At 28.5% G+C, this 21,238-nt stretch overlaps 1 protein-coding gene across 16 annotated transcripts in view; it reads right to left on the reverse strand.

The window, feature by feature from the left end:
* Nucleotides 1-345: 345 nt before the first annotated feature.
* The window catches only part of LOC552604 (SLIT-ROBO Rho GTPase-activating protein 1), a 35,037-nt gene continuing 14,144 nt past the window's right edge, over nt 346-21,238 (reverse strand). For 6 of the 16 annotated variants that reach the window (XM_026441219.1, XM_026441218.1, XM_026441222.1 and 3 more), the window contains 12 exons: nt 10,725-10,908; nt 10,283-10,448; nt 9,712-9,936; nt 9,060-9,188; nt 7,878-8,108; nt 7,174-7,449; nt 6,257-6,852; nt 5,791-6,012; nt 5,640-5,710; nt 5,380-5,560; nt 3,954-4,224; nt 346-1,815 (listed from right to left, as the gene is read on the reverse strand). In XM_026441219.1, the coding sequence (XP_026297004.1) occupies nt 790-1,815; nt 3,954-4,224; nt 5,380-5,560; nt 5,640-5,710; nt 5,791-6,012; nt 6,257-6,852; nt 7,174-7,449; nt 7,878-8,108; nt 9,060-9,188; nt 9,712-9,936; nt 10,283-10,448; nt 10,725-10,908 (3,578 nt within the window). In that variant the 3' untranslated portion in view covers nt 346-789. Of the gene's footprint in view, nt 1,816-3,953; nt 4,225-5,379; nt 5,561-5,639; nt 5,711-5,790; nt 6,013-6,256; nt 6,853-7,173; nt 7,450-7,877; nt 8,109-9,059; nt 9,189-9,711; nt 9,937-10,282; nt 10,449-10,724; nt 10,909-15,811; nt 16,552-19,427; nt 19,570-20,636; nt 20,995-21,029; nt 21,141-21,238 lie in introns of those variants that run through there. The other 10 variants (XM_026441225.1, XM_026441226.1, XM_026441230.1 and 7 more) reach the window with 7 other exon arrangements.

Genomic DNA, 21,238 nt, shown 5'->3' on the forward strand with positions numbered 1-21,238 from the left:
TAATAATAATAATAATAATAATAACTCGGAATTCAAATCCCAAAACCATCTCACTCATTCTCAAAAAACGAACTTCTGGGAAAGGCTTTTTTTTGTTTTGTTTTAAACTCATACTTACTCGCGTGCGTTTTTAAAGGAACATCAAACTTGTTTGTTGCAAACATCAGACTGATAACACATTGAGAAGAAATATTCCTTGCAATAAATTACAAATCGTCCAACGTACAAAATCATTTTGTTTTTATTCTCTCTCGTTCGCTCCCTTTCTCTCTCTCTCTCTCTCTCTCTCTCTCTCTCTCTCTCTCTCTCTCTCTCTCGACGAAAAACTGCTTAACCTCAAAATTATTTTTTTTTTTTTTTTTTTTTAAATGTTTTTTCGATGTATTTTCTCGCTCATACATTTCTCGCATCGTTTTTCAATCGTCGTTCGATGACTAGAAACATCGTTTCGCGGGTCATTTGGTAAAAAAATTATGCGAAAATGGAAAATAGTCGTAGAAAAAATAAACTCGGCCCGAGCATCAAACCTTTCATATGCAACTAAATTTCGTGCGTTTCGTTTCATATTAAGGAGTGATGCTGTTTCGGCTTTCCTTTCTTTTTGGGTACAGTAACTAACACACTTCGTGTCCTTACGATTTGGGCGGAGTAACTGGTCAATGGAAAGTCAGTGGCAAATCTCTATGCGTCTGGAAATCTTACTCAAACACGCATGGATCATAGAAAATAAATATTTCTTCGCTGCTAAAAACTCTCTTGCTCTCTTTTTCTGAATACCCTGAATAGCAATTAATTGGTTTGCTCAGTGCTTTGCGCTTGCTTCTCAATCTTCCTTGCGAGCTCGGGACTCATGTGCGGATGTGGGAACGGTAACACTGGTTTTCTAAGGATTGTTGGCTTCACTTTTATCTGTGGCTTGAACGAAGATACCTGACTACCACCTGTCAAGTGCATATCCGCAAATTTTGCCGCTATCTTAGGCGTTGAACGTGGTGGAAGGGGTGATCTTAGGGATATCGAATCTGAAATCTGATTAGAACTGGTTGATCTAACGATTTCTTCGGATTCTTGTTCGGGATCATGCTCGGTTTCTACGCGTTTCAATTTCGACGCATCCGGATTAGACTTAGTATTCTTTTTTAACGTGCATTGGTTTTGTTTGGCGAATCTTTCTGCGGCTGTACTCATATCAGGCGATTCGGGTCCCCCTGTCGGCGACGTGGCTGCTTCGGCGCGAGATGGCTGCGTGGGAGTTTCCTCGTCAGAACTGCTTAGACTGCTCGACGAAGCTGACTTTTTGCTTGCATCTTGAGCGGATAACGGCAGATCCATCACAAGATCTGGTGTATGCTTTTGACGCATTTCACGGAATTCTTGAGAGGTGCGAAAAATTTTATGATTCGGAGGTGCAGGCGGATTCAATTGCGTCTGCGATGTTGCTCGTCTCTGCCAAAGCTCTCGATTTGCCGAAAATGTCGGTTGTTCCTGCGGTTCCTCCTCTTGAGAGATAATGTTGCTAGTTTGAACGGAATTCGTTGTTTGTTGTACAGTGTCGCCCATACTCTGAGATTTCCAATGTTGTTTCCTGCTCGTTCCACGCTTTGTTCCACCGTCCAAGCTCATCAATGAAATACGTTCTGTCTCTTCGCCATCTTCGTTACGTTGCGACTGTGACGATTCATTGAATTCTATTATCTTCTCATTCTCCGTGTTATTAGTGATAATTACTGACATAGGATCTGTACGATGATCGGTAACGAAGATATGTTTTTCTTTTTCAGGTGTTGATACTTTTGCCATTCGAGATGCGCATTCCTGGAAGTAGTTTAATAGTGTGAAATAATTATAAATTTTAACATGGATGTTTTAAGAAAGCATTTATGATGAAATATAATGTCTTGTTACAGTAAATAAGGAAGTATATTTTTCAAATTTACCAACCATGTTTGTTGCAATAAAATGTAAATTATTTTCTGTGTTGTTATTGCTATGTAGTGCCCTGGAATTTTGTCAAAAATTGTTATTTTTTTTTTTTATAACACATAATTTATATTTATTAATTTAGAAGAACCTATAATAAAAATATTATATTTATAACAAAAAATTTAGTATTTATCAACATAATAGTATTGATTAAATGCTAATTGATTAAATGCTAAATACAAATTATTAATTTAACACAGAAAATTTTTTATTTATTAAAATAATTGGTATATTAAAAAAAAAAAAATAAAATTATAATATAAATAATAATATTGTATTCTAGTCTAGATGATCATTTTCAAATGAATTTTTTTACTTTTAAAGTGATTATTAAATAACAATGAATTTAATTATTATTATTTAACAATTGTTTAGTTATTAATGTATATTTTTTATTTTTATTAATATTATTTACTAAAATAAAATTTCAAATTTCAACCATATATAAAAATAATTCATTAATTTTTAGTATTTTTGGTAAATGACACACAGATTGATTTCCTATTATGTAAATTATATAATTTTTTTAATTTACATAAATGTAATCATTCAAATAGTTAAGATAAAGTAAGTATTTTCAAAAATTTCAAATTCAATATTTTTATATTTCACAAAAAAAAATTGATTATTAAACCTTCTAATCTAGAATACATTTTAGATTTATCTAAAATAATTTGCAACATTCAAACATGTATACAAGAGATATTATATAAGATATAATATGATTAAGATAATATGATTAAGATATATATAAGATATAATGTAATTCTGCATGCATTAATATGAAAATAAAGAAATGAATAAAAAGAAGTGCATAAGATCAATATTCATACCAAAATAGAATTAAAAACTGCTCGTAAAACTGACTATGAGTAGGATGAATACAAGCAGGCAAACATGTAAACATGACAACAGCCTTGTATTGATACCTATCTGTCTACAGATGTCAACGACAAAATTAATTATTAACTGATCTGAGGGTGAGACATTTTATTTACTCACCTAAAGCCAAAAGAATATCCGCTGGATAAGTAGACTCTGCGAGTAGCATTCCATTTTGGTTTCATCTATATACTGAAATTGTTTTATAGAATGCTAGGATTCACAAACCAACTGAACTGTTAAACAGAGGCACTCCTTCAACGAAACGAAAAACACAAACGACAGAACCACACGACACTTGGCAGCAGTTTTATCGAACAGTTTTTAGTCCGTTTCGCCCACTACCTATGTACGTGAAACTTTTCTTGTCAACTAAAGGCTGACTAAACGTATATCTGGAAAAACCATCCCAACTATTAACATTGAAAGTTGTAATCATTACAAAAAAGAAAATAATGACGCAAGACAACAAAAAGGACATAGGCGACACAAGACAAAGAGACCAAGGCACATGCAGCAACAAACATGTATATATTTCTATTTTATTTACAAATATATCGTACAAATAATTACAACTAATTGAGATTTCGAAGTAAATTAAACTTAACATAATCTTAAATTCACGTTTTCTATTTTAAGTTTACAATCAAATGAATCCAACAAGATTAGTAATAAAAAAAAAAAAAATCGAAAAATACTTGTTGGACAAAGAAGAAATTATAATTTTCTCGATTCTAATTTTTATGTATAAAATTTACGTTCTTTGAATTAACATATGATTATTATTTTCGTGTATTTCTATTTAAATAAATAAGAGGATTTTATAACAAATTGTGGTTTTTACGAAAAGCAATGCTGCTTTCTAGATGTATGTGATGTACAGGCAATAAATCTGCATTTTTAAAACGGCAATGTGCATTCCTTCGCTGCTACTGCATTAAGGAAAACAGATTATAGCACAATAGCCATGCACTTGTGCATAAAAGTTCAAAATCTTCCGAGTGCATTATAGAAAATGTACAAGCAAACGAATGTATGAAAAGAAAAAAAATCGAATAATTATAATACTAAACAGTAGTTTCCAGTACCTCTCGACTGATGATTGGTTGTGTTGATGAGATGCAAGGGACATTTGTCACGACTGCTGGGATAACACCGCTGTTACTGCTATTCTCTGTTGTGATCGTGGTAGACTGCATATCAGATGTAGTACCAGGAGGCCAAGTATTTGGATTTCCGGATGGTCCCATCAGTGGTGAATTGTTACTTGAAAGAACACTATCGGCAGAGCTAGAAGTCCTTCTTCGCATTGATTCTTCGCTGGACGATTTCAGGAGTTCCTTTTCACGTTCTTCGTCCCTAAACAAAAAACAGAAGCCTTTATAAAATGACATTAAAAAAAAATAAGAGGATATATTTTCATGATAAGCAGTCCTGGATTTTATGAAGAAGCTTTAGCTTTATGTCTTCAAGAATTAAGCAACAAATTGTAATATAATAAATATTGACTTAAATCTTATAATAATATAGTATTAGAAAACTTCCTCCGCAATATTAGTTTATATAAAAAACATTGATAACCATAATCTCCTGAATTTTTAACATATTACTATCTTGAAGATCATTAATGGATATTTTATTTGTCAATGGCATTATTATAATTTAAATAAAAATATTGTTAATGTTAAATATGTATATACATTGCATGAAACAAATGAAATCATTCCAACATTAGCTTATGTCGAAGATTATATGAGAATATGTCGAATATTAATCCTGTTAGAATAGAATAGAATATTATTTTATTATTTTATGACATAATATTTGTGAATATGTAAATATGTTAGTAAGCATATGAGAGGAACGTTTATTGAATATTTTTCATTATTATTATTTTCTCTTCTAGAAAAATGCTAATGATATAATAACAGTACAAATTTTACTTGAGGTATCAAGGAACATAGCAAATATTTATATTTATATCTAATATACATCTCTGTAAATTAAATTATTTTAAATTTTCTTAAATTAAATGATTCAATTGAATTTTTTAAATTACATTTTTTCTAAATTTTTAAATTAAATTTTCATGTGAGATGAAATTGAAATTAATGAAATGAATGAGTGCGGAGAAATTTTCTTAACGCATTAAAATTAATTATAACTCTATACTTTCTTACTCCATGTTTAATTCTTTCCATAAGAAATCCTATTTTGAAGAGAAATCATCCATATCCCGAATATTTTCACTAACATCAATTCAATAATAATAAATTCAAGATAAAATTAAGTAACATGGAAAGGATTAAAAAGGAAAAAAGATTTTCGCGAAAACTAAAATAAACAAGCATCTCTAACAGAATAACCTAAAGAAGCTTTTCCTTTTAAAAAGCAAGCACAATTGAATTCGTCCGAATTTCGTTCCCTCTGGATTTACTAAATTTAGCCGCTAAATTCAATAGAAGGCATTCTCGAAGGAAATAATTCACCACTGCGTGATTAAGTCTCACTTACTTTATCTTGATCATTATATATTTATCGGGAATAAGCCCCTCTCTACCGGCCAAGGCACCTCGCCACCAGTCATTACTGACTTGTGTGTATAGAGTCAAGGTATCTCCCTTTTTGAAGCTTAACTCTCTTTCGGATCTTGCATTGAAATCGAATTGCGCTGTGGCTTCAAGGTTTTCTGATTCTGGGAATATACAAAACGAACGTAGATCGCGCTTTGTTGGATTCCGGACAACTAATCAACTATATCTGGCTTTACTTACCATCCTCAGATGGATACACTTCAGAATCCATATCTTCTTGGGCTTGATCAGTCGGCGAGTCTCCAACATCTCTGCATTAAAAATTTATTTTGATAAAAAACTATAAATTGAGTACATAAAATAAACAGAATTTTAACAATATGATACTTACACGTCATCAGGTTCTCTACTGATGTATTTTTCATATTGAGTACCTCCAATGTCTTCTGGAAATATTTCTTCGCAGAATGTGATAATGTTCTTGATAAGTTCATTTACTTGATTTTGATATTGTACTTGATCCTTATCTTCTGGAACCGGTACTAATGTGGGACCAAAGCAAATTGCCAAATTATATGGATCCATCATATTTTCATCCGAAAATTCTGAGAGACTGTTAACAGAATTAAAAAAAAAAAAATTAATTTGGAATAATGTAAAATGCTATATGAAAAAATATTTATAAAAATAATTATAATAAATGAACTTATAAACTGTATTCAAAAACAAACTAGATATAAACAAATAATGTTCTTTAAAATCTTAATATTTATCTTAATCTTTATCTTAATCTTTACTTTATATTTTATATTATATTTTTATTATAAATCTTAACTAAAAATTAATAATATACTTACTGATTGAGAAAAGCAAACAGGTATCGCATTACTATGACAACTGGTCTTGGAAGACTGGAAATCAATTCTTTCATCTTGTTAACGAATTCTTGCTTTGATTCTAATTGCGCTAGTTCCATTAAATGTTCAAAATAAATAATAGGAAATAGTGGTTCTCTCAATTCTCTCAAATAGAGCTTCAATACACCAGCAACACTGTTTATATCTGATGCGTCTGTGACATCAGCCAATGGATCTTCTCCCCTCTCAAACCATTCTCGGAAATTATTAATTTCTACTTGGGAGCCAGAGACTCGGAAAATACCTTGATGATGAAGACCATACAAATTGATCACTCTGATACAGCTTTTCATGATTAGAGGTATTTCTTGATTTGTGCTTTCTAAATATTCTTCTAATGAGCCACCAAATAATTTTGGTTGACCATTCATTTGCAATCTACCAATTCGTTTTCTCCGAGCTTGTTTTTGTTTCGTTGTTGATATTGATGGATTTGGGCTAGCAGTAGAACCATCCAATAGGCTCTGCCGAATGTATTCTTGCTTTGCATCTAACCTAGCTATTCTTGAGGTTCCAAGAAGATATTCCCTGAATTTCTGTAAAGTATCAATAAAAATTGATATTATAATTGATATTTCTTTGAAATAAATATTTACGTATTATATTTAAATGCTTTTTAATACATTAATAGATAATAAGAAAAAAAAATTAATTTAAATTTATATAAATATATATTTATTTTAAAAATTTTATCTAATATTAAATTTCTATTTATTTAATCTCAAATGATGATGTTATTAATATGAAGTAAAAAAGAAAATAAATATAACATATAATATATAATGTAATATATAAAATTATTTTATTTTAAATGCTTAAACTTAACAATTATATATTTATTATTGAATCAAACTTACTGTGAGGTAGAATTCTTCAGTTTCCTGTCTGTCGGCTCTAAGCTTGATTTGCACGGTTTCTGGTGGTCTGGAAGTGGGAACAGCATTCTCTCCAAAATATCTTGAACAATCATAGTCTTTTGCAGTTAACATTTCCAATAGACTAGCTTCTGCTGTTTCCAAAGTTTTCCAAACTTCTTCAGATTCTGTTCTCAAAGAAGTTAATCTTTGTTGTAATTGAGCCAATCGTTGCTCCATTTCAGCATGCAACAATTTTTGAAGTTCTGGTTCGGGAGTCTATAAAAGAAATATATATATTATATATATATGAATATTAAAGTCTTAAATATGAAAGAAGAATATGATGGAAGAAATACTGTATGTATTTTTTTTTTATTTTTCGTTATATAAAATATAAAATACTAAAATATAAAAAACTGTTATTTTTTTGTAAGTCTGTGTTAGAATCTATATTTAGAATTTATATCTATATAATATATGTAACATATAAATTTAATATAAATGATTATAATGATTTTTAAGTTTCTTTGTTTATTAAATATTTACTTCATATATTTTATATCTATATTTATGCTAAATAATATCTTTTGTGATTAGATATATCAAATGTTTAATACTTTTAATAATATATTATTTATTATTACGATATATATTTTTATTATTCAAATTGTTTATAATAATTAAAAACAATTTATATAACGTACTTCGAGTACCTCATCCCCTCGTTGTCCTTGGAATTCGAACTTCTTAGGAATCATGAAAGCAGCATGATGAGATTCCAGAAATCTTTGTTTATCCGCTCTCGAGTCTAGAGCACCAACACAAGCAGCCAATTGTTCAGCACCAGATTGTAGTGAACGTTGTCTACCTTCCTCTGCGCTACAATGCATCAGCAAAGCTCTGGCGATACAATTATGGAAACCGAAATCCATACACTGAAAAAGTGAAATCATATAATTATCTTCACACAAGAAAAAAATATTAAATGAAGTACATAATAATAAATTTTGATTTCTTATTTATTTATAATTATTATAAAAATATTTTTAACAAAACTTACACTTATTGAACAAATTTTTGAAAATAATAATTAAGAAAGCCGAGATTACAAATAATTAATTTTTAATAGAGAATTTTCAGAGAATTTTTAGAGTTAATTGATTCAGTAACTCACTATCGTGTAACGTATATGGTATCAAGAAGCCTATCTTGTGCTCTCTTAAATCGACTTGTTGCAATTAGTTCACAAATCGCGTGCCAAATATACATTCGATCATTTTTCATGTTAAAAAGCTTTTCATTTTTATAATAAACAGTGCGGAACAGTAAATAGCGTGAGAGTAACGAAAATTCTTTTTTGCCTGTTAAATATGTTCTGTAATAGTTGTTGCAAAATTTTATGATGTTGGCAAAAATTTATATTCATAATCTGATTATACCAACATTTGATATAATACTAATTTTTTTATTAGTTTCTATCGTCGAACAGATTGTTACAAGTATGTATGTAAAATATATATTAATAATGAATCGTTGATATTTTTTTTAAATATTAAAAATTATTTAATTTATTTATTCAAGTAAAATAAAAATTCAGAATTATTATTTTTCTATCATTGCAATATTTAATGTAATATTAAAATAATATTAAAAATTTAAAACTATGTTTCTTTCTTCAATTTCTTTTTAACTTAATTATATTTTCTTTTTTTTTTTTTTCAACTTTTTATTTCTTAACATTCTTTACAATGAAGTAAATATAATAAAGTATCTTTTTATAATTAAATATTTTAAACTTTGATATTTTGAAATTAAATTTTGATTAAATATTTTTATTATAAAGAATATTTTATATAATGTAAAGAAATTATTCTTTTATAACTTACATCAATAAGATCCGAAAGATCGTCCACAAAATATTTATGTATTGTCGTATTGGATGCTTCAAGACATAAAATGTACTCGTTTCTTGCTTTCAACGCTTTCAGCTTCGCCTCTTGATATTTAACTTTCCTCTGAACAAAATAAAAAGTATACATAAGTTTAATCAATATCATTACATTATATATTATAACTACATTTCTATTTCTAATTTTTTAAAAATTATCCGGTATCTGAAAAAATTCATTAAAACGTTGAATAAAAAGTTTAAAAAAGTGTATCCTCAAATCGACAGCACTAGACAAGCACATAAACTACATGATAAAGAGTAATCTCTAAAACCAATTGTAAAATGAGAAATTTTGACAGAGAGATGAATGAAGTCGTGCTTTATTCACCTAGGGAATGCATATACCGAGGAGAGCTCTCAGTTCACGTATTCTCCACACAAAAAGAACATGATGGAAATCGATACTAGCGCGTCTTGAAGTACTACTCGACCTCGCCAGGGTCATAGAAACAGAGGAAAAGAAAAAGAGAAAAGAAAGAGAAAAGGAGAAAAGGGACGAAAAGAAAGAGATAAAGCTTAACGGAAAATAAAATCGAAAAATATGGGTGAATACTCTCGGATATCCGGTCTTTATTTTTTTTACCCACCTTGTTCACTTCCTTTTCCATGAGTTTGTATTTCTTGCTGCGCGCGAGTTTCTCCGGAGGAGCATTCGCTACCTCGAGCTTGCTACGCTGCTGTTCCGCGACGCGAAGTTTCGTTTCCGCTTGCCGTGACCCGGTCTGGTATGTCTGATACGTTTTCATCGTGGTATGCAGCTCATCCAATACTCGAAGAATTTCCTCGTGCGTCTCATAACCTATTTCACGGCACTGAAATCGATCGATTATTATTATTAATGATTCTGATTGTGCGTGTATTATATCTTGATTTTGGATCGAATAATAAATGTGTTAAGTGAATTAAGAAATAATAGAATCAGTATAAATTGAAGATTCAACAGTTAACTTATAAAAAAGCATTAAATTAAATCCAAATCCATGTTTTTTTTAAGACAATAAATTCAATGAAATAATGATTCAAAGTGAATTAATCAAAAAATGATTTATTTTTCAACATTCTCTTATATATTTTTTTAATTATAAAAAATATATTGTAAGTATACTTTCGATGTTTCCAATAATATATATATATATATATATACTGGCATATACTCACACGTTTGTATATCCGTTGAACATCTTCCATCACTTGATTAAGACGACCAACGAGGTGTGTGCTATATACTTCTGACAAAGCTGCATGATCTCTGCTTAAGGATTTAGTCTCGTTGATGAGTTGTTGCCAGCAAGCGTAGCTCGAGAATAGGGGCCACTGTTCTCGCCTAGGAATTGCTTATACTGTTAGCTAAAGTGATTTACTTCAAGCATATATAATTGTATATATATTAATTATATATTAATTGTTTATCTCTGTTAAATAAATTTTCTTAAGTTTAAGAATTTATTTTTAAAATTAATAAACAAATAACAAAAATAACTTCATAATTGAACATCAGATTAATTTAAAATTTTGAAAAAAGATGATAATGAATTTAAAAAAAAAAAAAAAGGAAGAAGAAAAATAAAGAATAAAATACAGAATAAAGATAAATACGTACTTTTGCTTTTGCTCCTTGTGTCTGAGCTGTATGCTTCTGGCCAACTTGTCAAGAGACTTGCTGTAATCGAGCTCGAGCTCGGCTCTCTTTCGAAAAAAATCCTGAAGCTCCGCCACGATGGCGACTTGGGCCTCCATCCGGATGTCGAGACATCTCAGCTGTTCGTTCAGCTGCAATCGTATATCTGAAAACAGGAATATACCAGATAAAGACTTTCTATTCACTCATTAGGTTAAGTTCGTTTTTCGTTAATCGATCGATCGACCGACTCGTTCGATTCACCGCGAATCGCGTTTCGTGTTACGAATGCATTTATTATCGAGAAGGAACCAATCGAGAAATCTCGATTCGATCGTGATACTCTACTTTTTTACATATTTTATCCTACATTTTCGATATTTATATATATCGAAATAGGAAAAATAAATGTAAAAATAACAATATTAATTTAATAATATTAATTTTTCCAATTCATAGATTGGATTAGATTCTACATATAGATTCAAAAAAGTATTTGCTCGTTCAAAAGATTCTTAATTATTCTTTACCGTATGATTCAATATATTGACTCAACATGTTAATTATTAGGTTAAATATTTATCTTATACATTATATCTTATACATCAATATTACATATTTAAATTGGCAATTCTCAAATTTTCCAAAAATATAATTATAAATAGAAAATATTTATTATATGAATATTGATTTTTAATCTACTGAAATTTTATTGTTGTTACAATAAAATTGCAAATTTAATACAAAAATATTAAAGAATTGAAAATAAATGCATTCCATATTCTTCTATTTTATTTTAGTTTCTTAAAAATCACTCGAATTGAACTTACAATTGTTATACTTATATAACTTATTTAAACTACTTTAATAATTGCAATTAAATACCAAATGCAAGGATAGATACTATGTACATTTAAAAAAAAAACTTTGTAATCTATTATATCATACGACTAAAATAGAATAAATTATCCTTATAAATTCATATTTTCAAACTTAAAAAATTTAAAATATAAAATAAAAATTGTATTGTAAAAAAAATCAGAAATTAAATATCAAAAGATTACACACATAATGTCTTGATTTTATTTTATTTATTTATTTTTTCAAGTTTGAATTAAAAAATATCTCAAAATTTTGTAAAACAAATTTTAAAAAAAAAAAATGTTCCTCAAACTTTTAACTTTTTACTACAGTTTTTCCGAGAAGATACATATTGGGGGAGAAAAAATATAATTCCTGAAACTGTTGAATGCTTTTAGGAAGTTGTACGAAACCCGATAGTGGTGTCTCATTAAAACAGGGGAAGCTACTATGTGCAATCACATATGGTGCCGACCCTGCTTCCAAGAAACTAATATAAAAAGAGGAAGAGAAAAAGGAAGGAAACTTCTTGTCTTGATCTTTAAGTCTTCCCATACAAAAGTTGCTTAATAATTTTTTTTTTTTTTTTTTACTCCACCATACAAAAACGTGGGACGTATCGATTTTTCCCTGGCGTGTGATTCATTCCCCAAGTGGCCACGAGATTTTCGACCCCTCCACCATTAAGGGTAGAAATGGCACGAATCGACGACCTGCCTACGCCCCTAGGAACGTAAATAAACGCACTTCGTTGTATGCTCGTATATCGGGTGATTCAAAGATAACGATAAAATTTGATTAATAATTCAATCAATTGAAGAATTGATTTTTCTTGATTACGATTATTGATTTTCGATTATTGTTTATTGCAATTCGGATAAATTGAATGATGAAACATATTTTATATTTAAAATAAAATTCTCTATACATCTTAACCGTTTAAGAATATTTGACCATGCAGTGGCAAATGAAATTAGGTTACACGCGCAACTGAAAAACGACACCAAACCTTCAGAACAAAGAGATCTGCATAGTTACAGGTTGATGACATCACTAGACGATAAGAATGTATATGTAATATTGAATAAGAGCAACACAAGAATTTTCTACGTCTGGATTTTATTTGAAGAAATGTCAAAAAGGATATTTTGGAAAATGAGGTTGTATAGATTTATTAAAAGATCCTTATCATAATTCTGGTTGGAGAACAAGATTTATTTTTAACTCTAATATATTTTGTATTATTAAAAATCAATTGGTAAGAAAAAGATATATTCAATAGATATATTATATATGACAATTTGAAAGAAATAAGATAAAGATGAGTGAGAGTAAAAATTAATAAGAAATTTGGTGGAATCATTTCTATGAAAGAAATTTCTAGAGAATAAGAAATAAATTATATCTTTAAATCACTCTGTATGTAGTATATACTCTGTATATACTGATTGGTCAGAAATTTTGAAGGGAATAACCAAAATAAATAACCAAAAGATTATTATAAGACACTAGACATTTGGTAATTTCCTTTTAGAAAATATCAATGATTTTTTTCAACGCATCGTCGAAATATTGAAATCTTTACTATAAATTATATATATTTTAATAATAATCGTTTCAACCTTTTATATGATTATCGACACATGTTACATAATCGAGTATTTAGTAATAATTATAATCTGCAGAGGGCGCGTTCTAACGAGCTGTGTCGTGCATTCGTGAACTAGAAACTTTTAATTTTTTTCATGTACATAGTATATTTTTAAAAGTACAGAGAATGTAATAAATCATCATAACAGATATAAAATTAATTTATTAGTGTTTTGAAGTTAAGTGAAATGAAAATTATATTGTGTGATATCCTGTGTATTTGTAATATTTTTTGAATAAGTAGAGTTGTGTGAATGAAGAGGTTATATTGATTTATACGAATTAAAAAAAAAGATACGAATTTAAAAAATTGTTTAGAAAAAAATGTAGAAACTTAAGTTGAACAAAATACAAATTTTTCTCACGTTAAATTTCTCATATTTCATGATATAATGAAAATACATTAAGATATTTTATTCGTATCGCATGAAATAGCTAATTGTAAGATATATATATATTTCGCTAAAAGGAATTAGATAGAATATTCGTATCCAAGATATTTTTTTCATAAACTTTAAAAATATAAATATTTTTTTAATTAAATTGTTTAAAATTTGTATAGAATGGATATAAAATATTAATTATATTTAAAAATATATATATTTTTTCCATTATATTTCCTTTAAAAACTTGTTATTGGTAAAAATACACGGATAAAATTGACAATCGTTCGAAGGACGTAACAGGATCCATTATACGACTGCTTGAAAGCTCATATGAATTGACAAGAGAAGTAATATCGATAGAATTGTATAACAAGTGACTGTAACGCTTATTGTGTGATTTCAATGGAATCACTTTGATAACTTTATTTTCACGCTATGTACTTTTACACTAGATATATTTTCTGTATATTTTTGTACTATTCTCCTATTACGTGAAACCATGTTTTTCCTTTTCTTTAACAAATTGAAATTATTTTTACAAATGAAATTATTCTCTCAAATAAAAATATTTTAAATCAATTTTATTCCAAATAATTTTCAAAACTTGCATTATACGTATAAATTTCAAGTCTAAGTTGAATTTTTTGCAAATAAATCAATAATTTCTGTAAAATAAAAATTAAAATCGATTCGTATTTACAAATATAAAATGAACTTGATCCAATCTAGTAGCAGTCGTGGAATGAAGCACTTCGTAGCGCTTCTGACATATAATTAACATGTGCGACGCACATGTGAAATAAGATTTATCATATTGTAGGTCACCCATGACCCATGCGACGTTATGATCACTTCCCATTTTTATCTGGTATATACATTTTCTTTCATAAACGCAACGATAAAAAAATATTAGAAAATAAAAAGAACTTGACTTTTAAAATAATTATTAAAAAACAATGATTAAGAATATAAAACATATAAATTTTAAATCAAATGCAGTTATATCTTGTATACTTTTATATAAACATACATGATATGTAATATTAAAAATAAGAATAATAATTATTATAAATTTGAATTATTTTAATTAATATTTTAATTGATAATAATATAGCCCCCGTTTTATAAATTGTATATTTTTTGAACCGATCATAAAAGTATTTATGGTAAGTTTTAAATAAAAATTAAATTATAATTATTTTATGTAGACAAAGATTTTATAGAATGAATTATATTGAATCTTTAGAACGTAATATCTTTTACTATTATCTATAAAAATAGATATTTTTATGATGTTATTGTTTTCATTTTGAATTATTATTATCTATAATATTGATCACCAGATTAATTTATCAACAAGTATATTGATTATAAATGTGTCGATTAGATATGTACATAGATATAATATCTATCGAGTACAGATTAAATGGATTTTTTTAGTATAATTAAATTGAAAATTTAAAACAACATATAAGAAAAATAATTTATATATTGAATAAAAATATAAATTAAATTTCGTCATATTATTTTTATTTTTAATTCAGTTCAAAAATTAATTTAAATAGTTAAATAATAATTAATTAAAAGCAACAAGTATCGATTTAAGTGACAGAAACATAATTTATAAAAAACTGTAAGTGTTCGTGAAAAAAAATGTTTATTGCAGCATAAATGAGAACGTTAAATACTTTCTCCATGCTGCCCGTTATTTCGAATTTTCAAGTAATTCACAGAGCGTATCGAAAAATTGTAGTGCAATTGTACAAAAGAGATTATTTGTGTTAAAATAAGTCGAACAGCATGGTACTGTTCAAAAATCAATTGACTGTTCAAAATTATTCGGATTTTATTACATAAAAACAAAAAATAAATCATAACAACTCTGATTAAAGATTTTTAAAAAACACTGATCGAAAACATTAAATTAAAAACATTAATTAAACGTAACTTTATTCACGAATATCGTATCATGCCAGGATCTGTTACAAATTCTCACATGAAGGGACAATATTCATGCAAGATTTTATTCTCTTGTGAAACGAATCTTACATCGTACGTTCTTAACCTTTAAACATCTTTTCAATAGTTGTAAACCTGTCTCACGTAAAAGGGTAGGGGTACACGTATATAATAATTGTTTAAAAACGTTTTGTAAACGGCAGCGCCATTTACCTTTCGTCAAAGCCTCCCATTCCTGTCGTCCAGCTAGCTTGAACATTTTTCCCCGTTCCAACTGTCCACCACTCTCTCTGGTCCACCGTCGATTATTCCTCGTGTTCACAAATCACTATTCCTTCTGTCCGTTTCTATCGCGTCCTTTTTCCCCGTTTCCTTGCGTTTATGTTATACACACACGTGCGCGCGAGTGAAATAAATTCGTATTTTTTATCAAATCACGAATAACACACGTATCTTTTTCTCAAATTATTATCGAATAAAGTGCAATCAATGAGCTACCATAATTCGATTACAACTCTTGGTAACTCTTGAAACACGCTGCTCGCATGTGAACCGCTCGCTGGGATCTTTGACATTCCTTGGCTTCAAATGGCGAACTTGCATCTAGATTTCATTGATATTAGTCGGTAACTATGTACTATGCGTTCTGAATGACATTAGGGATGATAGAGTGGGCAGTACAGGCGAAGAAAGCACGAGAGAGACTATATGTATGTATATAGTAGAGAATCTAATTGTGATATTGAACTATTCGTTGCAACGATGGATTCGCAAAAAAATCGAGCGTCATCTCGTGACGATGATACAAGATAAATGCGTGTCATGAACGGATTATTGGAAAATGTAATAATGTTATGTAATAGAATGATGAAATACCTAACGAAAAACATTGCTTTGTGGGAATAAACGTGTAGAAATGAATGAAAGGATACATTCGATATTTTTGATATAAATGATATAAATGACATTTACGTATCGTTAATAAATCTAGTTAGAATGATTGTACGATGAATTAAATAATCATTATTGTTATAAATAATTATAAAGATTGATAAAAAATAAAAATAAAAATTGTGAAAAATAAAACGTTTCAATAATTATAGTGTAATTATAATTTTTTTTTTAAATGAAACTTTATTTTTATTAAATTACGACACGATAATTTATATCAATTATTTCACAAAATAATTCAGACATAACATGGTTTTATGCACAGTTTCTACTGTTTATTATTTATGAGGCAAGCACTTTCAATATGCAAAAAAGTGAAAGATAGTTTTCAAAATATTGAAATATATAATTCTAATATTAGATAATATCACATCATTCATATTTTCAGAATTATCACCGCTATATCTTACATGACCCAGTTTATATAAATAGAGATAAAAACATGAATTTGTTATTGGATATTTATATAGAAAATATAGAAATCTTTTATATTTGCAATAGATTTTTAGCCATCATTTATTCATAATCTTTAAATATAATTATTTCATTTTAAAATAGAATCATACTATGTATTAATTAAATAAAAATATATATAATATATATATTACTTCTATACAACTATTTTTTATATAAAACATTGTTATATTTTTTATTGTTAAATTTTAAACGATTATTTAAAACAATCAAATTTCTAGTTAAAATAATAACAAAGAAATAATTATTCAAAAGAAGATAAAGAAAAACACATTTCATCATAACCATGATAAATTAAGAAAATATATATATATATATATGTATTTATATTGATTATCAACAAGATTTTGTTTATAATTTTATAACATATAATGTTTTATTTATAAAATTATCATATTTCTGAGATTTTTCACTGTCTGTCACTGTTTTTCCTAATCAATATATATAACTTGCACAATATAACCTCAAAATATCCAATATACTTTTTGCCATTGTATTCTGGTGAATGATATCAAAGGAAAACGAATACACTCTCTAACTAAATATGTATTAACATTTCGATGTATTGTTTTACGATCAGCAAAGCGTACAAAGGTCTATTTCGCATCATGTGCGAGAAAATTGAAAGCGCGGTGGCATAAAAATTCTAGCTCCTCTACACTCCCGTTATAACCTCAGAAAGGATTCCGTTAATAGAATGCAACCGTGAATATCTATATCTCTCTTACTCTGTCGCTCTGGTAAACGATAAGTTGCCGGTGTTGCAAGTTTTATGCAAGCTTTGCAATTATCGGGCCCTGATAGGTTACAACGGATAATGGTTGCACGTTGTGCGTGAAAGTTCTCAAAGAACACGATCAACAACATCGTTTCTCTCATAGCGTGATGGCCACGCAAAGGATTATTTTTAAAATTGCCGCTAAGAGACGACCTTAATAGGTCGTTTGTAAGATGACAGTGTCGAAATGAATTGTTGTAGTAAGACGGTTATTATTGTAATATATAGGGAATGCTTTTCAACACGTGTCTAATTTTCAAACACGCTAGAAATAATCGAAATAAGATTAAAATAATATTATTGTATTTATATCGTGTCAAATTAAGCATATTTATTGAAGAAAATCGATACGGAATGGAATATTTTTTTGTTTTTAAAGAAAATAAATTTTGTACTTGACCTAACCTAAAAATTTTCTACTTTTTCTTTTAACGAGACATTTTAAAAAAATTTAAGAATTATTACAGAAGTAAGAATACAGAATATATTAATTAATAAGTTTTACAAATTTGATGTATTAATAATGATTATTTTTCTTTAAATTCAAATAATCTTTCGTTAAATTATATTATTCCTACTTTTTATACGTGTAGTATGTGTTACATTTGTTAACATAGTGCTGGTCAGTTATTGATAAAGCAACAGTATAACAGATGAACTGCTTGGAAAGAAAATAAACTATGAATGAAAACGTGTTATCAGGCCAATAATATTGTATAACTTGCCAATAAAGACAACTTGAATTAAAGAAATTAAATAAACTTTTTTTTTTATATAACAAAATAAACTTTATAAACATTTTATGTTTTTATTATTAAAATTTAAATATGAAAATATATTAAACAAAATAATAAACAAACAAAAAAAATAAAGAAATTAATAATTTTATTAATTTTTTACCATGCTTGAATATATATTTTATAAAATTTAAAGAAAAACTTTAAACAAAATAAATGTATTCGTTTAAACAATTTTATATATTTTTTAAATTAATTGCACAAATAAATACATAAATACATGCTAATTTGTTTCAATGTTCCTCAAGATGCGCATTCCCTAGAATGTATGCTTTACGATAATAAAATGATGTTATCGTTCTTTAAATAAGAAGATAAATTCTATTCAAAGTTCGAATTTCAAACATTTTCCTTCTTGACACATGCGTCAAATCTATGCGATTACAATTTAAGAGAGAGAAGAAAGAAAGTGCGGATGCACTGATGCGTTTAAAAAAAAAAAAAAAAAAATTCGATTAGATATACGAACGAATTCAGTTCAAGCATAAAATAGTTCTATCAATTTTTACCATCTTCCTTTAGGAAACAGTCATAATCCGGTCTAGTTTCTACAATCACTGTGTGCACACGTCAGCATTGAATAAATTCGACGAGTATACACGATCATTCAATCCATGTGATTTTGTCAACATGATTGTTTAATCGAATAATCAAATGAGCATAAAATTTAGAGCGATGGAAAATGAATAAAATGAAAAATACAATTTGAAGATAATTTTTTTTATCTCCTCCGATTGATTTAATAATTCAATATTAACAGTTTGAATGAATAAATTTTTTATAAAAAAGTTCATTATCCCATAAAATTTATCAAAATTTTATTTCTTACCTTAATTATCACGCAACAAACAATTAATATCTCGAGATATTGATTAATCGACTTTTTACGAGATGGCGTTATTTGTCATTAGCACGTAAGAAATTAACGATTAAGCGGTGCAATTCTAATAATACGATCATAAAACCAAGACCGGAAAAGGAAGTCGTACGTCTGACAATGGAGAAGATACACAGAATAAAATACAGAGTTTGGCCGTGAGTTTGTTCGTTCGTTCGTTCGTTTGTTAACGAAGCGAACGCCCACAATTGATTGAGAGCGTCGGACTGTTAGCACAATTGCCCTTAAATTGAGATGTAAGTACTTGCGACTGTACCGTTTCGTTCGGCGTTTCGAATCGACTCGAATCCTCCGGTCCTATAGACTTACAATGTCCATCTATTGATCTAGGTCATCCTAAACTCGTTTAAAGTCCTGTTTCTAACGAGAAAGTATACACGAACTTGAGAAATCGACGATTTTTCTTCCGACGATAATGATAAAACGAATGCAAGAAATATTATGTAGGTTATGTTCGGATTGAATCTATAGGCGTACCATATTGTTCGCGATTCCGAAATTCTATATTGAGAAAATGAAAAATCGATTGAAATTATTGAAGAATATATAAAAAAAGATAGAGAAGCGATTATTTTCTTGTTTACAAACAGCAACGAATATGTAATAAAGATTGATACTTTTTTTTAAGAGAAATCCTATCGTGAATACAAAAAAACGCAATTTTTAAAACTTGCCAGACTGGAAAACTAATTATTATGAATCATTAATATTTATAATATATATGATTAATTCAGTCATCTAATTACTTGTTCCGTTCGACAATTATTTCGAAAAATTTCTCGGAAACAACCTGTACGTTCAATACTGCTTCGATTAATCGTTTCTACTCTTAACCAATAACTGGGAAGTTTTTAACACTGCCACGTTTGATTTTATCGCAATGGTAGTTTCGCGACCGGTAACACGATACTGTTCGTTCGAAATATAAACATATCTTTCGATGACTCAGTGGACTTTTATGCAACGGATGAGGAAAGTTCAGCAACAGCTGTGTCTCAAAAACTCTATTCCTAACCACACGTTGTTTACCGTTTTCATTCCAGAACGAGACTGAACGGTCGATAATATTCCTTTCGAAAAGGTAGCATGCTTCGAAACGAAACTACAAAAAGCCACGATAAGTCGTGGTCGCGGTCTTACACTCGTGTGAATAAGATTAATTTTCACTCTCGATCCGTTCACTGTGTGCGGTATATTATTAGAAAAAGCGGAATCCTCGTAAATGTCACGCGTCTCTAACAACGAAACATCATTCGACAATTCTCGTCAATTCTCTCGCACACAGTCACAATAACACATCTTGATGACCAATTGAACACATGAAAATAGTCAATCTCACTTAACGCATAAAACAGCTTTGTTTTGATTATTGAACATACAAACTCGCTATGTGTATTCACAGTGAACGCGATCGAAATAATTTAAGGCAGTTTATATTATATGTTTGATTATAGCGTATATCGTATATGCAATACAATGTTATACGATTAAATATAAGTATTTTCTCTCCGTTCACGAATCATCAAAGTTTACCGGATATCCTGCGAAAAAATAATAAACACGTGCTTCGTCGAACACTGACCGACGCTGCTTCTATCCAACTAAAGTCAACTGTTTCTTTTTTTTTTTTCTACGATAGAAGGACTAGGACGACACAACGGTATACATACATACATATATATATATTATAATATACACACGATACAGCACACTGCATGATAGTGAAATTTACGAAAGGAAAC

The sequence above is a fragment of the Apis mellifera genome, linkage group LG6 (genome assembly GCF_003254395.2).
Source record: "Apis mellifera strain DH4 linkage group LG6, Amel_HAv3.1, whole genome shotgun sequence".
Taxonomy (NCBI): domain Eukaryota; kingdom Metazoa; phylum Arthropoda; class Insecta; order Hymenoptera; family Apidae; genus Apis; species Apis mellifera.